At 32.2% G+C, this 17,806-nt stretch overlaps 1 protein-coding gene across 1 annotated transcript in view; it reads right to left on the minus strand.

Moving 5' to 3' along the window:
* Positions 1-2,985: 2,985 nt before the first annotated feature.
* The window catches only part of LOC120348121 (regulator of G-protein signaling 12-like), a 44,410-nt gene continuing 29,589 nt past the window's right edge, over positions 2,986-17,806 (minus strand). The window contains exons 10-23 of the mRNA XM_039418243.2: positions 15,594-15,695; positions 14,492-14,513; positions 13,996-14,171; positions 13,508-13,632; positions 12,437-12,554; positions 11,718-11,843; positions 10,390-10,432; positions 9,841-9,908; positions 9,108-9,390; positions 7,579-7,745; positions 7,302-7,392; positions 6,641-6,733; positions 5,637-6,298; positions 2,986-4,769 (exon numbers count right to left, since the gene is read on the minus strand). Of these exons, the coding sequence (XP_039274177.2) occupies positions 4,755-4,769; positions 5,637-6,298; positions 6,641-6,733; positions 7,302-7,392; positions 7,579-7,745; positions 9,108-9,390; positions 9,841-9,908; positions 10,390-10,432; positions 11,718-11,843; positions 12,437-12,554; positions 13,508-13,632; positions 13,996-14,171; positions 14,492-14,513; positions 15,594-15,695 (2,091 nt within the window). The 3' untranslated portion in view covers positions 2,986-4,754. The remainder of the gene's footprint in view (positions 4,770-5,636; positions 6,299-6,640; positions 6,734-7,301; positions 7,393-7,578; positions 7,746-9,107; positions 9,391-9,840; positions 9,909-10,389; positions 10,433-11,717; positions 11,844-12,436; positions 12,555-13,507; positions 13,633-13,995; positions 14,172-14,491; positions 14,514-15,593; positions 15,696-17,806) is intronic.

Below are 17,806 nucleotides of genomic sequence, written 5' to 3' on the forward strand. Positions count from 1 at the left end.
ACGGGAGTGCGAACACGCAGATAAGGACATTTCCCCGAGCACTACCTTGCGCTTCGCCTATTATAATAATAGATTAAACTTCTCCGACAATAGTGTGATGGTATAGTTATATATACAGAAAAAACATCCATCCAAAATATGGTACTATAACGAGAGTACTTGATGCTGCATGATTTGATGAAATTCATATTAAATGCTTTCGTTTGTAGCCCAGAAAACCGTTCCGTGGCCCCCAGAGACCCGAGGAGCCATTTAAAAAAAAAGGTCTAGCTAGCGATTAGCACACTAAGAAATTTGTTGGAATCGCAAAAAGAAATATCGCATCGGTCCAAGCCAACCACTTTATCTAGATCAGGGGTGGGCAAAGTTGCACCGCGGGCCAAAAATTTTGCCCACCTAAACTGGCGGGCCATGTCAGTGTGACGTTAAAGTTAAATTTGATGAAAAAGATTTACAGTGTTACAAAAGAGGAAAACAATAAGCCTCGTGCTAAAACTAAGTTGCAATCTCAACAAATTCCTTGAGCTAATTTTTAGCTGAAGCATCAAAATTTGGTTTTACCTTGGGTGTGGCAGCATCGGGCGGGCCAAATTGAAGTACCCAACGGGCCGGATTTGGCCCGCGGGCCGTAATTTGCCTACCCCTGATCTAGATTCTAGAATACTGTAATATTGATATACCAACCTTTACCAACTGAAAATTTCTTTTCAAGCAATTGATTCAGTAGTTAATGAGGAAAACGATTTTTTTCGAATGGTTACAACAAGAAAAAAAATATCAACAAGTACAACAACATAATAACAAAACGATCCATAGATCCACTTCGAGTCCAACAACAGAAGCTTTGAAATAGCAGTTTTAAAAAGTGTGATCAGCTTGCTATTTTATCCCGTGGCAATGCATGTGACATGTGTTACACTAGCATTAATACAAGGGAACAAAAACATATATATATCGTTTATATCATATGATATGACTGTTTTCAAAGTTTTGTCTTTGCACTACCCAAGTCAATTAAAAGCTGAGGGCATGTTACTAGTTTGCCAAAATATGGAAATACAAATCAGTATAATGTCATAATCTATAGGCTACCTATTTCTTCGTCAGGTCGCTGAATTGTAATTATTGTTACTGATAGTTTATTTTTCAATAATCGTTTCTTTTATTTGAAAAAGCTTTGGTCCTATGTTATGTATAAATTTACATCAATATTTTCAATTTCCAAAAATGAATATGATTCAAATTATCATTAAGCTCATGTTCTCAATCCAAACCTTTGACCCCTCTTCATAACAGAATCATAAGAAAACTTTAATATTTTACACGGAGTGTATATATATATATATAGAAATGTAGAAATATAGAAAGTGCATCTTTATAAATTATTGCTGACGTGGCCTTTCTTGTTGTTGCCAGGAAATCGCTTTTCTTCGTAACTAATGAATTTGAAATTTTTTTTACTTTAAGATGGAAGACTTTTATCTTTATTATGTTCAAAATCTTCCAGTTTAAAAGAAATACGAGTTCATGTTACCAGTTTGTCGAAAATGCAAATTATCATGTGTTATGTATAAATTTAGTTTCATATTTCAAATGTTTGAATTAAGATTTCAAGTGATAAGTAAGCTTATTTTCTCAATCCAAATCTTCGATCCTTCTCCATTTCGAAATCATGTTATTGCAAACTATCCCAATGAGCGACAATGTGACAGAGAAAGTCTAGCGCTCTAGCTGTTATTTTGATCAACAATCGATGGAAGCAATCTTAAAATTAATGTACATAATGATCATAATGATTGCATTGCATGGTGAGTACATAATGATCACTTTGTTAAATTAATATTGTTTTTGTCAGAGATTTTCCAGTTGCTATTGAGAAAACCGTTTTCTCCACAAATATTGGCCCAGTCGATTTGAAATTTTCAGTACTTTTGGACAGAAGAAGGCTGTTGAGCATATTTCCTCCAGTGTCGTATTTTACCTAATTTTGCTGTTTCATTTCAAATAAACGGAGACACTTCCTTATTGCATTCGCGCCAATTTGGTGTTCTCAGGCCATACGGAACCGGTACGAATTCGCAATTTTCTTGTCCATACATTTGAGCATTGCTCTCTTTGAATTTATTCACGATACGGATATAGTTGGAGGTTAGTTAACTAATTATAAAGGATTAATCCTATGTCAGGTATTCAATATGAAGCAGAGACGTGTTTTATAAATGTTTCTATGTCGCCCTCGAGCGTTTACTAAATTATTAGCCATTTCGTTGGTATCGAAAAGTTCAAGCTCAAAAACGAACGAAGATAGCCTCATATATCGTACACATGCTTACCAGAACACAACTATTTTATGTCAAGAATAAAACCGATGGGTGCTTAATAGCCATATACATAAATAGTCTAGGTTGCCTCATAAAGCCAACACTACGAACAGGCGCGGCGGAGTTGGGCGCACCGTGCTAAGCCTTAGGAATAGCCTTGACGGATTCGAATACCGGCGACAATTAAGTGTGGTAGAATTACTCAACGCGGTTCACAGTAGCACAGGACATCTACCACCAAGTCCATCTGAAACAAATATCTGACTAAACCCATGCCCGACATGGACTGGTAACCAAATGAGGGGGCGTGATACACCATATGATTGTACAGTCTCCTCATCCCCTCTGCCCCGGGATTAACATAAAATCCCGTGCTATCCTAAGCCTCTGCGAATATACCTCATCCTGATTCGACAGTTCAACTAAATAGTTGTCAAAACTGCTTTTCACAATCCACGGATGTGTTATTTATTTGAAGGCTGATCTTACGAACAATGAAAATTCCATGCTAACCTGAGCCTCTGCGAACACGCATCCTGATTGACAGTTCAACTAATTAGTAGTCAGAACTGCTTTTCACAATCTTCGGATGTGTTATTTGGAGATCTTACGAACGGATAACCAACCAGCTTTTCCAAAGTCAAAATTTACAAAACAAAAATCATTTGAAGTTGATTACTTTTAATAGAAAGTAAAAATAAAAAAACAAAACAATAGGACAGAGCATCAAAGCAGCTAAGAAATCTTCCACAAAAAGTGCAATCCACAATGTAGTAAATTCAAAGTAGAAAACGTAATCTTTAATTGGGTTTTACCCAAACCGAAAGCTTCATTATCGCTCAAGGAAAAAAAAAATTGACAAGTTTCAACTTGACGTAAAAAGTATGACCAGCAGATAACAGCAAAGTACATTGAAAAACCCAAAGCGGTTTTCGTTGGATAGACCACCACAGGGGTGCCCGATCGGTGCATTACTCTTCATATTTATAAAATGGGACAACACATGCTTTGACAGACATAAGCCTATACACATTGAAGTCAAAGCGAGGAACATTAACATTTATATATATATACACACATAATAGCTTCTCAATAAAATCTATGCAAGAAATATATATGGCCAAGGATAGTTTATAAAAAGTACTGAAAGCATATATAAAACAGAATAATGATATAATGAATATCGTGATTGTTTCTTTATCGAACTAATGTCTGTATCTTGCTTTATTTGTGTATGGTGTGTAAGACATTGTGTATTGTAGAGATATACATTCAGAGAAAACTTGGGTCATATCAAGTACAGCACATACTAATTGGTCAACCAAAAATAAATGCCTATCAACCAAAACTTCAGTTATTACTAAAGTACAAACGAGAATCTTTAAATCCTAACAAAGTTAAGTAAAAACTTTACGAATTTGTTTTTCATAAAAAAAAAAAAAAAATGCTTAGAACCAATAATTTTATTTAAAACATTATTTATTGCCAAAAACCTTTTTTCCACAAAGTCTATATATTTATTGTCATGTATTTATAAGAAAAATTTACGATAGACATAAGCCAACTTTTTGAACATGATTAATAGTTAAAATTTGTTCGAAAGAAAACAAGGACTATGACTGCATTTATTAATAAGAAAAGTAGCAACAAACTTGATCAATGCACATTGTTAATATTATTAAAAAAAATTATTATCCAAGAAAAAAAATGCAATATAAAAATATAAAGAATTGCAATAGCAGGAAATATAGTAGTAGCAATAGAAAAAAAAGGGGATGATATCACCAGGATTTAAGGTATAGTTAGTCATACACCCTTCTCTCTCATCATATGCAAAAACGTTGCAATGAGGAAACTAACAATGATTGTAAAAAATTTAACTTGGTTACCTCCAAGGAGGAAACTACATTCAACTTTGAAAAATAAATATATATCTGTATATATATTTATACCGGATATCCACATAAAAATAGTGTAGTTTTTCATGATTTCACATGAAATTTCTTTTACTTTTAATAATTTGAACTAATCCATTTCGCATCAAAATTAGGTGAATGTCATTTTTTTGAATTGTAAAGTTTGGTGAATTTAAGAAAAATAAAAATTTAATGGGAAAAGCACTACTGGACAGTAAACAAAGTTTTAGAAATTGAACAAATTTTGAAAATAAAATTCCAAAACATGTGAACATAAGATAACAGAAAGGGTCAGAGAGAGAGAGCAGACGAAAGCACAAGAAAGTATACAAATCTACAACCATTATAAGGGCATTAAAACATGTTTGTTTTGACCATTTCATCTGACATCCCATGTTAACAGATAGAGTCGTAGCGAAAATGGAAGCAAGATAGAATACGAATCTACCACCATTATGAAAGCATTAGAGCAGAGTCTGTCTTTATCTTTCGAGATGAAATCCCACAGATTTGCAATTCAAACAACAATACCCTGAAATAAAATGTTCATGAATCCACAAGAAACTAATGTATGTGAAACCAAAATAATTCTATTCAATCTATATCGAAAGTTGCATTGTGTATAAAAATGACTGGTATTAGGTAGCTTCGCCCACAATAATTCATTCCAGCCAATTCATAATAGAAAATTATATGTAAATGAAGTTCATTATATTAAATATTCCAGGAATCCTATTGCAATTTATTTATTTGACACTAAGAATATGATACATTGCTCTACCATTTTTTTATATGTGTGAATCAGTGAATTTGATGACCAAAAACTACCAGAATAGTCTATAATTCTATTTCATGCATGTGTAAAGCAACTACAGAACTTCAACACAACCATCACATGCAGAATGCTAAGATTAGATACTAAATCATGCTGTATTCTACAAATTTAAGTCATCGTTGGTGTCTACTTTTAAAACATCAGTATAATTAGATATTTCGATTACCGTTATAAAAGAGACAAACTGAAAAGGTTGTTACATAGTATATTACGATTGGGTGCAAATAGATTATGTATAAACATTTTGGGAATAATGGTTTTACAATTTCAAAAAGGCTATGTCATTATTGTTACAGGTTTCTAAAGCGTTCACTTCTAGAGGTCAATGTATAGCATGCAATAGCGTAAGCGCTTGAAGTATATCTGTTAGACTTTTGTGTCATTACATAGACCCATCCTGAGTTGCAAGACTAACTTCACAACACCGTTTTCTATTTTTTGAAGAATATTCTTTTTAATTCGTGCAAAGTAGTGACGTGCAGCAGTTCGAGGTTGCAAATCAACGTGTTCTACATTTGTGCAATTTATATTGTGCAAAAGCGCAATGTGAGTTCACTCACGAACCTTAATTTTTCTTTTTGTGTACCGATGATCGTGTATAACGGACTGATGAATCATCGATGAAGACGTTTGCTCCAATTGTAACTCGGACTCAAAAACAGAATCTAAAACTCCGTTATCAGTAGAAGTAGTAGAGTCTGTTACTGTTGTATCAAGATCGGGGGCATATGGATATTTAGGTGTATAAGATACAGATTGCATCCATTTGGTTATGACATACGGATCGTCATCAAGTGCGGATATAGAGTCTGTTTCATAAGCCTCTACGTTAGAAACGTCTGTGTCCAAACTAGGTGTCTTGCGTCTCATATGCCTTGTATCCCCAGGTGTATCCATAATAGATTGCTTACCATCTCCCAGACATTTTAATTTTTGTATTCTCGCTTTTGCATTACCGGTACTGACTGGATTGGGGGATAATTTGCCCCCTTTTGGCTTAGGTACATCGAGAGGGTAACCATTTGAGTTTGTGTGAAGTACGAGATCCAAATCTTCTTTCTGATGGTTGTTATTGTTTGAATTGACAGAAACTGGAATAGGCGTCTTGGATGGTGAAGGAACAGGCGTTTTCAGAAAATCTGGCAACTCTAAATTCATTTCAGACAGAAGTCCGCGCTGATCGTGCATCTTGCTGTTCTGTGATGCTGACATGATGTTGATCAATTCTGAAATAACAATAAGAAATATGAAATAACATATCTGTGCCGTTATGGTCATTTCACAGACAATGGTACCAAAATTATAACAGGGACTCATTATAGAGTTTTAAAGCAATTTAGTTCAAAAAGAAATTGGATTTAATGATACTCAACGCCTTTTTATATAAACTCAGCTCAGAATTTGGAAATGTTTACCACAAATAAAAGTTTAAAAAATATCATTTGATGAAAAAATTATAGAAAATCATCGAGAACCAGTTTATCCACGCATACTCATAACTTCCTTGCTTATGTTATTCTGAGTCATGAATAATATTTCGTCAATTGTCAAAAGCTTGTGCTTCTTACCCTCTGTATCACTAATGGCAGGCATATTGTTTTTCATCTTTTGATTATTTCGCATCTTTTTAGATGTTTTGTCTTTGCTTTCGATAGCTGAACCTGAAAATCAGACAATTCAAAATTTTAAATATAAAATAATTTAAAAAAAAAACATAAGAGATTTCAATTGGAAAAGCAAAAATTCAAGAAATTCAGATAACAGCAAGAGATGATTCCACATAAATGGACAACTGTTTGGTATTTCATAATTATCTTCAAAACTCATTCTCTACAATAATGGATTATGCAGTAAAACTGCTATTTGACTACATCTAACCAATGAAATTTGGTGCAAATCATAATTTTAACATAAATAGTCATTAAGACAATCATGTTTCTCCAATCAAAAACCAACTACAAGTTTCAAAGGCATAGTATGTACCCATACAGAGGCGTAATGTAAAAAAAAAATTTTGGTATCATACATTTGATACATGGCAATTTTTCGTAGCTTAATAGCTAGTTAATACAGTCTAACTTGGCAATAAAAAATTTCAGAACTTCCCTCTGTACTACAGTGAGAAATTTTCAGTTTTTCTATGAGATTCCATATTGGCAATTTTCCAAGTTTGAGAATACAATAACATAACAGATAAGAATTTAAACTAGAACATGTTCGATATTATACCTGATTTACTGTTGATATGATCAATACAAACTCTTAATCCATCGAGAATATTCACCGATTGGGAAATGTCTAGTAAAGAAGATTCGCCACTCTGAAAACCGATATGATTTTATTATTAAAAAATTTTAAATGCAGCATTTATTCAAAAAGCTCATGGAATGAAAAACAAAATTTGCAAGTCCCAGTTTATTTTATACATAAATCTATATAAGACTAGATAATGTAAATTTGGATGTTTTGGTTTTCATTTCTTGTTAGAAAATATTATAAAACTTACAAGGGTAGTTTGTAGATCATCAAATTCTAATCCATATTTTGATACGACAGGTTTTAATACTTCTTCTATCGCTTTTGTAGGTTTTGCTTTCACGCCGACAGATCTTCCTATCGGCAACATATCCAATCTGAACAATGTTCTACGCTCGACACGAACTTCTTGACCCGCTGTAAAAAATAAATAGTAAGATATACTGAAAAATTGAAGTCATATTCAAATTCCCCTAACATATTTTGAATATGATAAGAATCTGTCCTATTGTCTCAATAAATCTATTATTGTTTAATTGAGAATGTGAAAAGTTCATGTACGGATATAACCAACCCTGAAAATTTGCAAATTGATTTTCCTCATTTAAAATCATGATGTGACTGCTGAGAGGAAAATCTATTCTATGATTCTATTCTACACCTATTTGACCAGAAATGTGCTGACTGTAAAATCGACGTTTTGATACAAGAACAATACCATACATCATATTTCCTGATATGGTAACTTGAAATGAAAATGCAATTTTTTTTTCTAAATTTGTCTTAATGGTGAATCTGTCACAGTTCTTCTTTATATCTTCGTTAATAAAATATTGAATGCTTTATTAATAATGCTGAATACGAAACTACTGAAAATTTGGAATCAGATATTGTTATTACTGCTAACAGCGAGGCCCCTCGGTCAAAATGTCAGTATCCCATAGTTATCGAAGTGACGAGGTTACAAAAACAAACCTCGTATTTCAAAGTGTTTCTATCGAAATAGAAAATCGCTGTCATTGCACAGTCCAAAACCACTTTGGGTTTTTAATGTCAGAGTAAAAATAAACAATACTGCCGATAGTTATAAATAAATTATGTTGGAAATAAAGCAAGCTCACTGTTTTGGGAACTTGAGATTGAATTTGGAAATGAGTACCATATGGGAGTGTACCTAGTGAACAGGGTAGGTGATATCATATTTCCTAACATTATAAAATATTGATTGGTACAGTCCATATTTTGTTACAAATCCTGATGAACTACACGATTTTCAGGAACCTAAACAATAGCAAACACATTGAATCACTTGGTATGCTTGTTTATGGTAAAATAACAAATTAGAAAAATCTATAATTTCCTAATGAAATTCGCAAAAAGAGCGCATCAGCTGCATATTCACTCCTCAAACATATGACAAAAATTTGTTGGAATGCTTTATTTCAAAATAAATTACGGTATGCTTGATGGTTTTTTTTTTAATTTCGTTTATATGCCTTTCGCTACAAACAATAAGCAGTGACTGCTACTTATGGTGCTACAGAAAGACCAGAATCTTTATGGTTTGGCATTGCCTAACTAATTTATTACACCATGGGTGAGGTGGCAGGCTTAAGGTGAAATAACTCAAACTCAAAATATTAACCTGCGAACATTAAGATAGTACAATTGATATCACATCGGAGACCTATTTTTATATTAATAGGTACAAAACAATGATTTATTTATTACAGGAGAATATCAATAAAGCAATACATTTTACAATCTCAATTCTCTTACCTAACACAGAGATATCTTGATCGAGAGCTAGTGCTCTATCTTCATTCTGATAGTAGATGTCTACGGCGGAAAGAGGGACGCCTCGTCTTTCGCACAAAGCTGTGAGAGCTTCCCGAATTGTGGCTTTCCCGGCTTCGGCATATAAGACAGTGGATGAACCGTCCCATAAAACCAATCGACAAATCAAAGACGCATCGACGCCAACTTGTTGCATCGTAGAGAGATCCTCACCACGAGTCGTGCTTGCCAGTTCTAGGAATCCAGATTCTGAATCTGACGAATCCTGAATACAATATGTAATAAGGTTAGAAAGTTAGGACGCCTTAGGTTTGGCTGTTAGAACTTCTAAAATGCGATAGTCTCAAATCCCCCAAAATTGCTGCGACGATATTAGGAAACTCTTGTTTGAATAACAAAATACTGAGTGCTTATCCAGCAACGAGGAATTCCAGTCATCAGGGGAATTGGAGCAAAATTTTCAATTTTGCATTTGCACTATTCAATATTAAGCTTAACAGTAAATTCTATGAACTGAATTCACGCAGGTAGGTTACATAAGCGACTGATGGTTGAATGATGAAATGATATTGTAATAAATTCCTATGAATTCATTGAGGAAGTACATTGAAACAGCGTCAGTCATAATATAAAGTGAATAATGGGTTTAGTGCGTATAAGGGCTTATTACTTGGAAAATAGCACATAAATGAATTTTTAGAAAATAAAAAATTACCCTGTGAATAGAATCATTGCTGCCTTGGCTTTTCTGACTCTTGTTCGATCTTTGGAAAAATCTTCGATCTGAAAAACATCGGAGATTTCAGTCAGCAATTCCAATTACTAGGCCTATACAGATTTTACTTAATCAAATAATTTGGACAAAATAATTCAAATACTTTATTATTACAAACAAACTTTATCGGTGTTGGTGAAATTGAAAAGGGAAGCCAATTTTCTCAGAATGTATTCGGAATATCAAAATATTGGAATAAACACCGCAGCTGACTACATTTGATGTCTCAAAAGTTATGTAATAAATTATGCAAACCATACAGCTGACAACTAGCTATATATTTGGCATTTTGAATGTTATGTATTAGATTTAAGTAAATCGTGCCATGTTAAACTACGCTGCGACAAACTTTTTTTAAATTTTCTGAAATAAGAGAACCTGTTGTTGGTGAGGGAACCTATTCCTAAATTTTGATTCCCACCTCTGTCTATGGGTTATTAATCAAACACCACTCACAAACAAATAAGAAGAATCTCTGTTTATACTTACGTTTCAATGAAAAACTATGTCTGCTTTCGATATGTGTTTCATTCTGTAAATAAAAAGAATTGACATTATTGAGCAATTATAATGAAGGCTAGGACTTGGCACATATGAACAACTTGATTCTATTGCGATTAATATCAACTCTATATATCGCAAACACAATCATCATTTACCATATCCCCAATAACATTGAAAAAAAAAATGGTTCAAAGTGCATCTTATCACAGTAATTAGAATGACTAATCACATCCGAGATAAAATTCCCTACAGTGAACAATGACTCAACCCATTAGCTGCTAATCAGATTTTTAATAAAAAAAAATTCAGTCTCGCTGGGTTCTGATAACAATAGAAAATACGTCGTAGTAACTGACGCATATCCATTCTCATGTGATAAACTCAACCTTCACGATTTTTACTGAGTACCATAGTTTCAGATAATCTATTACAAATAGGTACTAATAACACCACATAGAAGGTTCAAATTTTTTGACAGCAAAGCAAAATTTTTAGTAAGTATACATGATGTCATTAAATATTTAATATAAAAATAAAACAAAAAAGGCCACGAAACTGTTGAATTTAACTCCTATTAGGCTGAGGTTAATTGACTCGATGTCATTAAACATTTATTATAAAAGTAAAATAATAAAGATTGTAAAACTGTTGAATCTAACTCATATTGGGCTAAAGTTATTTGACTGACAGGTACAATAATTAATTATTTACAGAAATTTGTTTAAAGCAAGGTCACAGGTACTTATTGAGAAATTGGGGATGTTGATTTTATTTTTGAAGGAAATTGTGAGAGACCACTAAAATTTCAAGAGCTACTGAGATGAATAAAAGCATAGAATGTATGAGAGAAGGATGTTCTGATAAACAATTTTCATCATAATTTCAATTTAGGACGAGGTTATGAAAGACATATTTCACATATTTCCATGGTCTACTTTAATTCAAACATAGAATTAAGAGATCCGTTTATAAATATATATAAATATGATATCACAATTTTTTCACGATTCCGACCTCTGTACACCCTGGTAGCCATTTCCTTTGAAACAGCCGTTCAGTCACTGTGTAATATAATATGCAAATTCGCTAACAATAGAGTTCGATACCCATCAACATTATGAAAATAATGTCAATAACAAACAAACAATACAATGGAAATAAATGATTTTAGATTGTTTTTTACGGAACACAAAATATGTTGAATAAAAATAAATGTAAATTTTTATCAATTTCTCTGTAAAGGTTTATAAAAGCAAAAGCAGCCATTAATGTTACGCATTGATGAAATACAAATTTCTAATTTAGTCTCTTACCGAAGTCTCCTTAGCTTCTGGTTCGAGAGGCAGAGGCAATCCTTCAATATCACACATGATACATTGTCTATAAAGAGATGACTTCAAAAACCTGCTGTAACTATCAAGTTTCATCAATTTATAGATCTGAATAAGAGAGAAAAGAATTGTTATCATGTGACAGAGTGAAAAAATAGATTTAACAAGATATTTAATTCGACTTTGGCATTGTAGGTGATGAAATCTATGGATAAATAATTTCACAAAGTAATACCAAATTACGTTCCAATTTGATTTAAAGTCTATAATACAGGTTGGGAGCATAGATCTACCATTTGAAAGGTAATTTTTAATCGGAGAAAGAATTTTGAAAAATTCAGTAAATTTAATGGTGTTTGGAAGTAATCATGATTTTGTCATAATATATGTCATAAGGAGGGTGAAATTGTGACACCTGAAAAAGCTCTTTCGAGAAAATAAGGGAAAACGTATATTTTTGATTTTCAAATATTATTGAAATACTTTGGTGACTATGGCTTCAAACTATAAATGGATACCAGCATAAAGAGCACCTATTTCTTTGTAATATTTTCAAATTCAATTTTCTTAAAATTTCAACAATCAGCCTTTTGTCGTGAAACCCTTAATAATTTATGTGGCCATGCTGCAGAACCAAAAAAACTCGTCAAAAAATATTTGAAAAATAAACGTTGAGAATAAATAACCGTCCCAATTCTAACCTGATTTTGCTGTTGGTCAAACATATTAGGATGAGGAGGTTTTGAGATAGCTTCTTCTGAAAGTCTTTGTCCCTTGCTATCGATATTCACTGGAGAGGTGGCTTGCGGAGACAAAAACCTAAAACGTTTGAGATTCATAACAATCTGACAAGATATACATCCAACTGCTTAATTCTGATTAATACAGTTTTATGGAGTAATTCTAATTTTGCTTAAGATGCATTCTATCATAAATGGCTTTTTCATAACTAAGTAGACTGAGGCATATTCCATCAAAAAAAACATCAAAACAGAATGAAATATACCAAATATATTAAATACGCAAATTTGATAAAACGAAAAGTTCATGAGACAATTTTAGGGAATTTAAACCATGGTCATACATGAATGATGGTTTCAATCATGCATTACAAGGAAAACTAAAAACTATATTCATTTAAAAAGAATTCAAAAAATCCCCATTTATATTCAAACTGCCCACAGAATAAAAAATAAATATAAAAGACAGACAAGGGAGTCATGAGAATATTTTGTAATGGATAACAATCCACATATTTTCCCATGTAAGGTAAATGTAATAGAGATAACTCCTGTGTTATATAAGCCAAGAATTGATAAGATAGATATATTGATTTGTTTTGACCTTGAAAATTTGAGATAAAAATATCAAGGTAGTATACATGATGAGAGTTTAATACAACTATTATGAATCGCTGAACTTCCAGTAAAGTTTACTTTATTTGCACGGAAATTATGATTTATGTGAAACTCAGTCGAAAATGTCTTTTTCCATGCACATAATTCTGCTTGTAATGTATGAAGAAATCTCAATCAATTTACTGCATAATAACAGTGATGATATCATATTTTTTTCAATAATTCAATATGGAAACTACCATATTTTCGTAACTTTTATTAATTATTAAATACTCTAATTGGTTTCAAAGTGTTATGCAAATGCAACTGACCCCATAATAATTTCGGGCAGTGAGTCAAATCTTAACCAAACGTGACTTCCTAAAGACATATAACTTGAGTACGAGAACCATAACTGTCGAAACTAATCAATACCTATGATAAATGTTCCCTGAAGCTTCTTTTAAAGTGTGTTCGTCGTCTGGTGCTAATTTCTGCAACTTTTCGCACTCTAACCAAAATAAAATGTTCTCTTGAGAGAATTCTTTCCTCAGAAATTCCTGTAAAATATAAGCAAAATTTACAATTTCCTGTTTTATTCCAAAGAACCGTAAAGTTGGGCAAAAACACTAATCAAATGAGAAACAAATACCAAGGATTTCACATCCAGTTTAAAAAGCAGCCATCTGTTATAAAAAAATTTGGAAGAATACTATTATAGAAAGTCCTCATGACATAATTTTTTCTCACACGTTCATTCTGATCAGAAAAATATTTCTAAAATATTAAATATCACGAAATTTACAGATTACATGAAAAATTTTGTGCATATATCCTTGTTTTGCTATAAAATAAAATTTGAAAAAAAAACGATTGATTAATAAGATATAATAAGTTAGTGTTATACCTATAACAAAACTCACCGTAAAATATTTCAATCCCATTTTGTCATCTAACATACGATCAAACGAAATTGCCCAGTTAGCTACTCTTCCTCCACCTTCCGTATTATGCAACACTGACCCAAGTCCATTGAAGCAACTAGGCAAGCTAGCGTTACTGTTGAGACTCTCAATGCTAGAAGCTCCACTCAGATTACCTTGAAATTCAATGTGAATTTAAAAATAAAGAAAAAAAAGAACTATACTAATTATTCTTTTAAGAGCAAGCAACAGTTTGAGGGCTTCAATCCAATAAATATTTTCAATTTTTAAACCGCTTTAAATATTTATTGAAATACTTTGATTGGAAAAACCAGCGTTATAAAGCATTCATTTTTTGTATTTATTTCTAATAAAATTTCTTCAAAATTTCAACATTTTCTCGAATTGCAGTACAAACAGATTGCCGATTGGCAATTGAAAACTAACAATAAATTGTTCAGACAAATAATCCAAAAAAACAGCAGAAAACACTCACCAGTTTCAGAAAGCGGAATGCTCTGTTAGAAAAAAAAAAGTCTAATTATTTCCTTTACAAATTTACATACATTTAATATGCAAATAATATTTGTAACAAACACAAAATGATAAATATAAAAACCCTACCTATTTTGGGATTAAATATAAAAATATTATCATTGAGAATATTTACTGTAGTCAAATTTGAAAATGCTGATTTTTAAAAATAATTTATCTAATGATACATGAAACATAATTACATGATATACAGGGTAAACAAGAAAACGAGCTATAAATAATGAATTCTACGCAATGAAAAATACACTTGAACTTCTGTTTGTGTATGATCAAATGTAATCTGAGACGCCTTGTTTGAAGGTTATAATCTTTCTATAATATCGCCGGATGAGAACAGAACAGACCTAAGTCACAATTTTAAGTTTTGAGAAAAATGCAAAAAACAATTTTGAATTTCATTATTTCTGAATTTCTAGATATTATTAACACTTAGTAAAGACATGAGCTCTGGTTATTTCAATGTGGGTGAGAATATCTTTGTAATCAATATTTTTTGGAACTTCCTTTCTGTTTTTTTACCCCATAAAGGTCTTTGGCCCATTCTGTTTTCAACAACTTCTGAAATGTAAAACAAGGTGACTTAGGCCTAAGTTGCACTGAACAAATTCTTAGGGATGTAAGTTTCAGACATTTTATTTCTGATGTCCCTGTCCATCATAATGGAACTTATAGTTTTCTTAACTTCTACGAAATATTATAGTCCTGAGTCCAGCTAATATTTTTAGTATTAAGAAATTCAGGATTTCAAGACCACCAATATTGTAGAGCATGGTTCAAAATATCCCCAAAATATTGGAAAAGATGAAATTTAAAAAATGGCCCCTCCTGTTTTCATCCGGCAATATGTTCTAAATGACTTGCTATGTTCCGTTTTTGTGTGTCACACCTATTATATTAAGAATATATACTTTATATTAGGCTAATTATATTAAGAATACTCATAATATTAAAATAATTTATAAAATAATAAATTATAATTTAGAATAATAGGATTATTAGGTCCATGGATACAAATCCAAACCATTCATAGTAGATTAACTCACCTCTGAAGACTTGCTCATTACATTCTTCATGTTTAATCTGAGTTGTCTGCTTGATGAACGTTTTGGTACTCGAAAAAACAATCCGTCTCCACTTTTATTGCCCTGAAAGATAGAATGATCTTATACATAAGAAACGTGATAGTAAAGCGACAATGTAATATACCGATAAGTAAAAATAGTGAAGACGAGAAACAAGAAAAATGGAACCAGCCAAGTTAGATCAATTTAAAAATCTATTTATAGCTAGTAGAAGGTGAAGCGCGGCGAAATAAAACGTGCACAATTACGACACGGCTGAAACATAGACAATAAGGTAGACGTTACATTTTTTTACTGAAAAATCGTATATTGGTCAAAATTTTTTCATTTAGTCATTGATTGTTGAGAAGCGGTTCTTAGTAAACAGTCCATCCCAGAGTATTTTGACTCGATAAGAGTACTAACCCACTGCATGGTCGCTGTTAAATGGTTTAAATGATTGATTATTCCAAGTATATTGGATATTGCTTATTTAATATCAACTCATATTACGCTAATGATAACGCCAGGAAGTTATTAATGAGTACAAATTTGTAACTGGAACCGAGAATTCAAACATAACAAAAATTATAAAATTTGAAAAAATTCTTGCCCGATTTCATTAAATAGAGTCAATTAAAAAAACTAAGATTAGGCTACTAATCCTGGCTACTATATTTCAAATTTACTCATTATGTCTAAATCGATAATTGTGTTGGATTGTACATTATGTAAAGCTTAAAAAACCTATTATTTTTCACAATATAATAAACTACCAGTAGTTGTATTGCAATCGACATGAACACGGCTTTAAATGAAAAGGGGTGCAAAGATTATTATGGGCTATTTCCTATTGCTTTATTTTGTACTGAAAGAATGCTTATTGATACAGTTTCACATGATGTACATATTGAGATTATTTATCACACAGATGCTAAATAAATCAAATATTCATCATGTATCTTCTATGTTAAAAATCTTAACTAATTTGGTAAACCAAACATTGAATTCCCATTCATGCTGAACATATCCTGATGGCTAAATATTCTAAATTTTTTGGTTTGTATCGAAACACAATTTCATTTTACTTTATAAGAACCAAATGCGCAACATGACCATGATGAATGTCATATTTCAAATTGTATCGCTTTTATTACGCCATGATTTCACATCGGAAATAACTCACTTCACCGGACGAGGAAACTTGCTCAAAGCAAGGTCTTCTCAAAAAAAAGGGAGACTCATTGGGGGAAAATTATGTTGACCACTGAAATCGTAAGAGCTACAGAGACTACCGTATATAAACTCATGATGGTGGACTATAAACCGGCAATTAGCTATTCACTTGAAATTTGAAACAGTTCAATTAGGTGAATATGATCCGGAAAATAAGTATGAGGTAGAGAATTTGACATACCGTATATGCCGAGTTTAAAACTAAAAAAAAAATTACTCTTATGCGCATAACTCTGATTGCACTAAAAATTCAACCCTGCTAACATACTTAATAATGACAATGACGGCCAATCATCCAAAATATCAAAGCATATATTATCTTGTGGTAGATCAGGTTTTATATAACTACATATCCTGTATGTTATCATGAACCCTAAAATAGAATACAATTCACATATTGATCTTGGGGGGAAGGAAGCCAATAAGATGGCTTGATCATTTGGCGAACTCTGGCATTTCATCCAGTTACCAGTCCATGTCATGTATGGAATTTTCGAGCTACTTATTTGTTTCAAATGCATGGGCTTGATGGTGGAGAAAGCCATAATTGATCAGCGGATACGTGAACCACCCTACGACGACGACGAGTCCAGCAATCCTCTTGCAAATAATTATCCCCATAATAATCACAGGATCCAAACCTGCGAACCCACGCAGGGTAATCAGAGGTACGAGTATTCCTCACACTCAGCACAATGCGCTACGCCGCCAAGCCAATTCGCCATTCTCGTTATATATATATATAAATATATTGTTAACGATTTCCTGTCAACATCAATTACCTATTAAGGTAAGTCTGAATACATTGTAATGCAAGGATTTATTTATATAATATTATTTATAATTTACCTTTTTCCCCATTTGATATGCTCTTCAAATATAAATCACTCGTTTATAAACTATAAGATGATATGACTGTAACACTATATATTTCAATCTATATAACTCTTATTTTGAGA

This window comes from Styela clava, chromosome 11 (assembly GCF_964204865.1).
Source record: "Styela clava chromosome 11, kaStyClav1.hap1.2, whole genome shotgun sequence".
Classification (NCBI taxonomy): Eukaryota; Metazoa; Chordata; class Ascidiacea; order Stolidobranchia; family Styelidae; genus Styela; species Styela clava.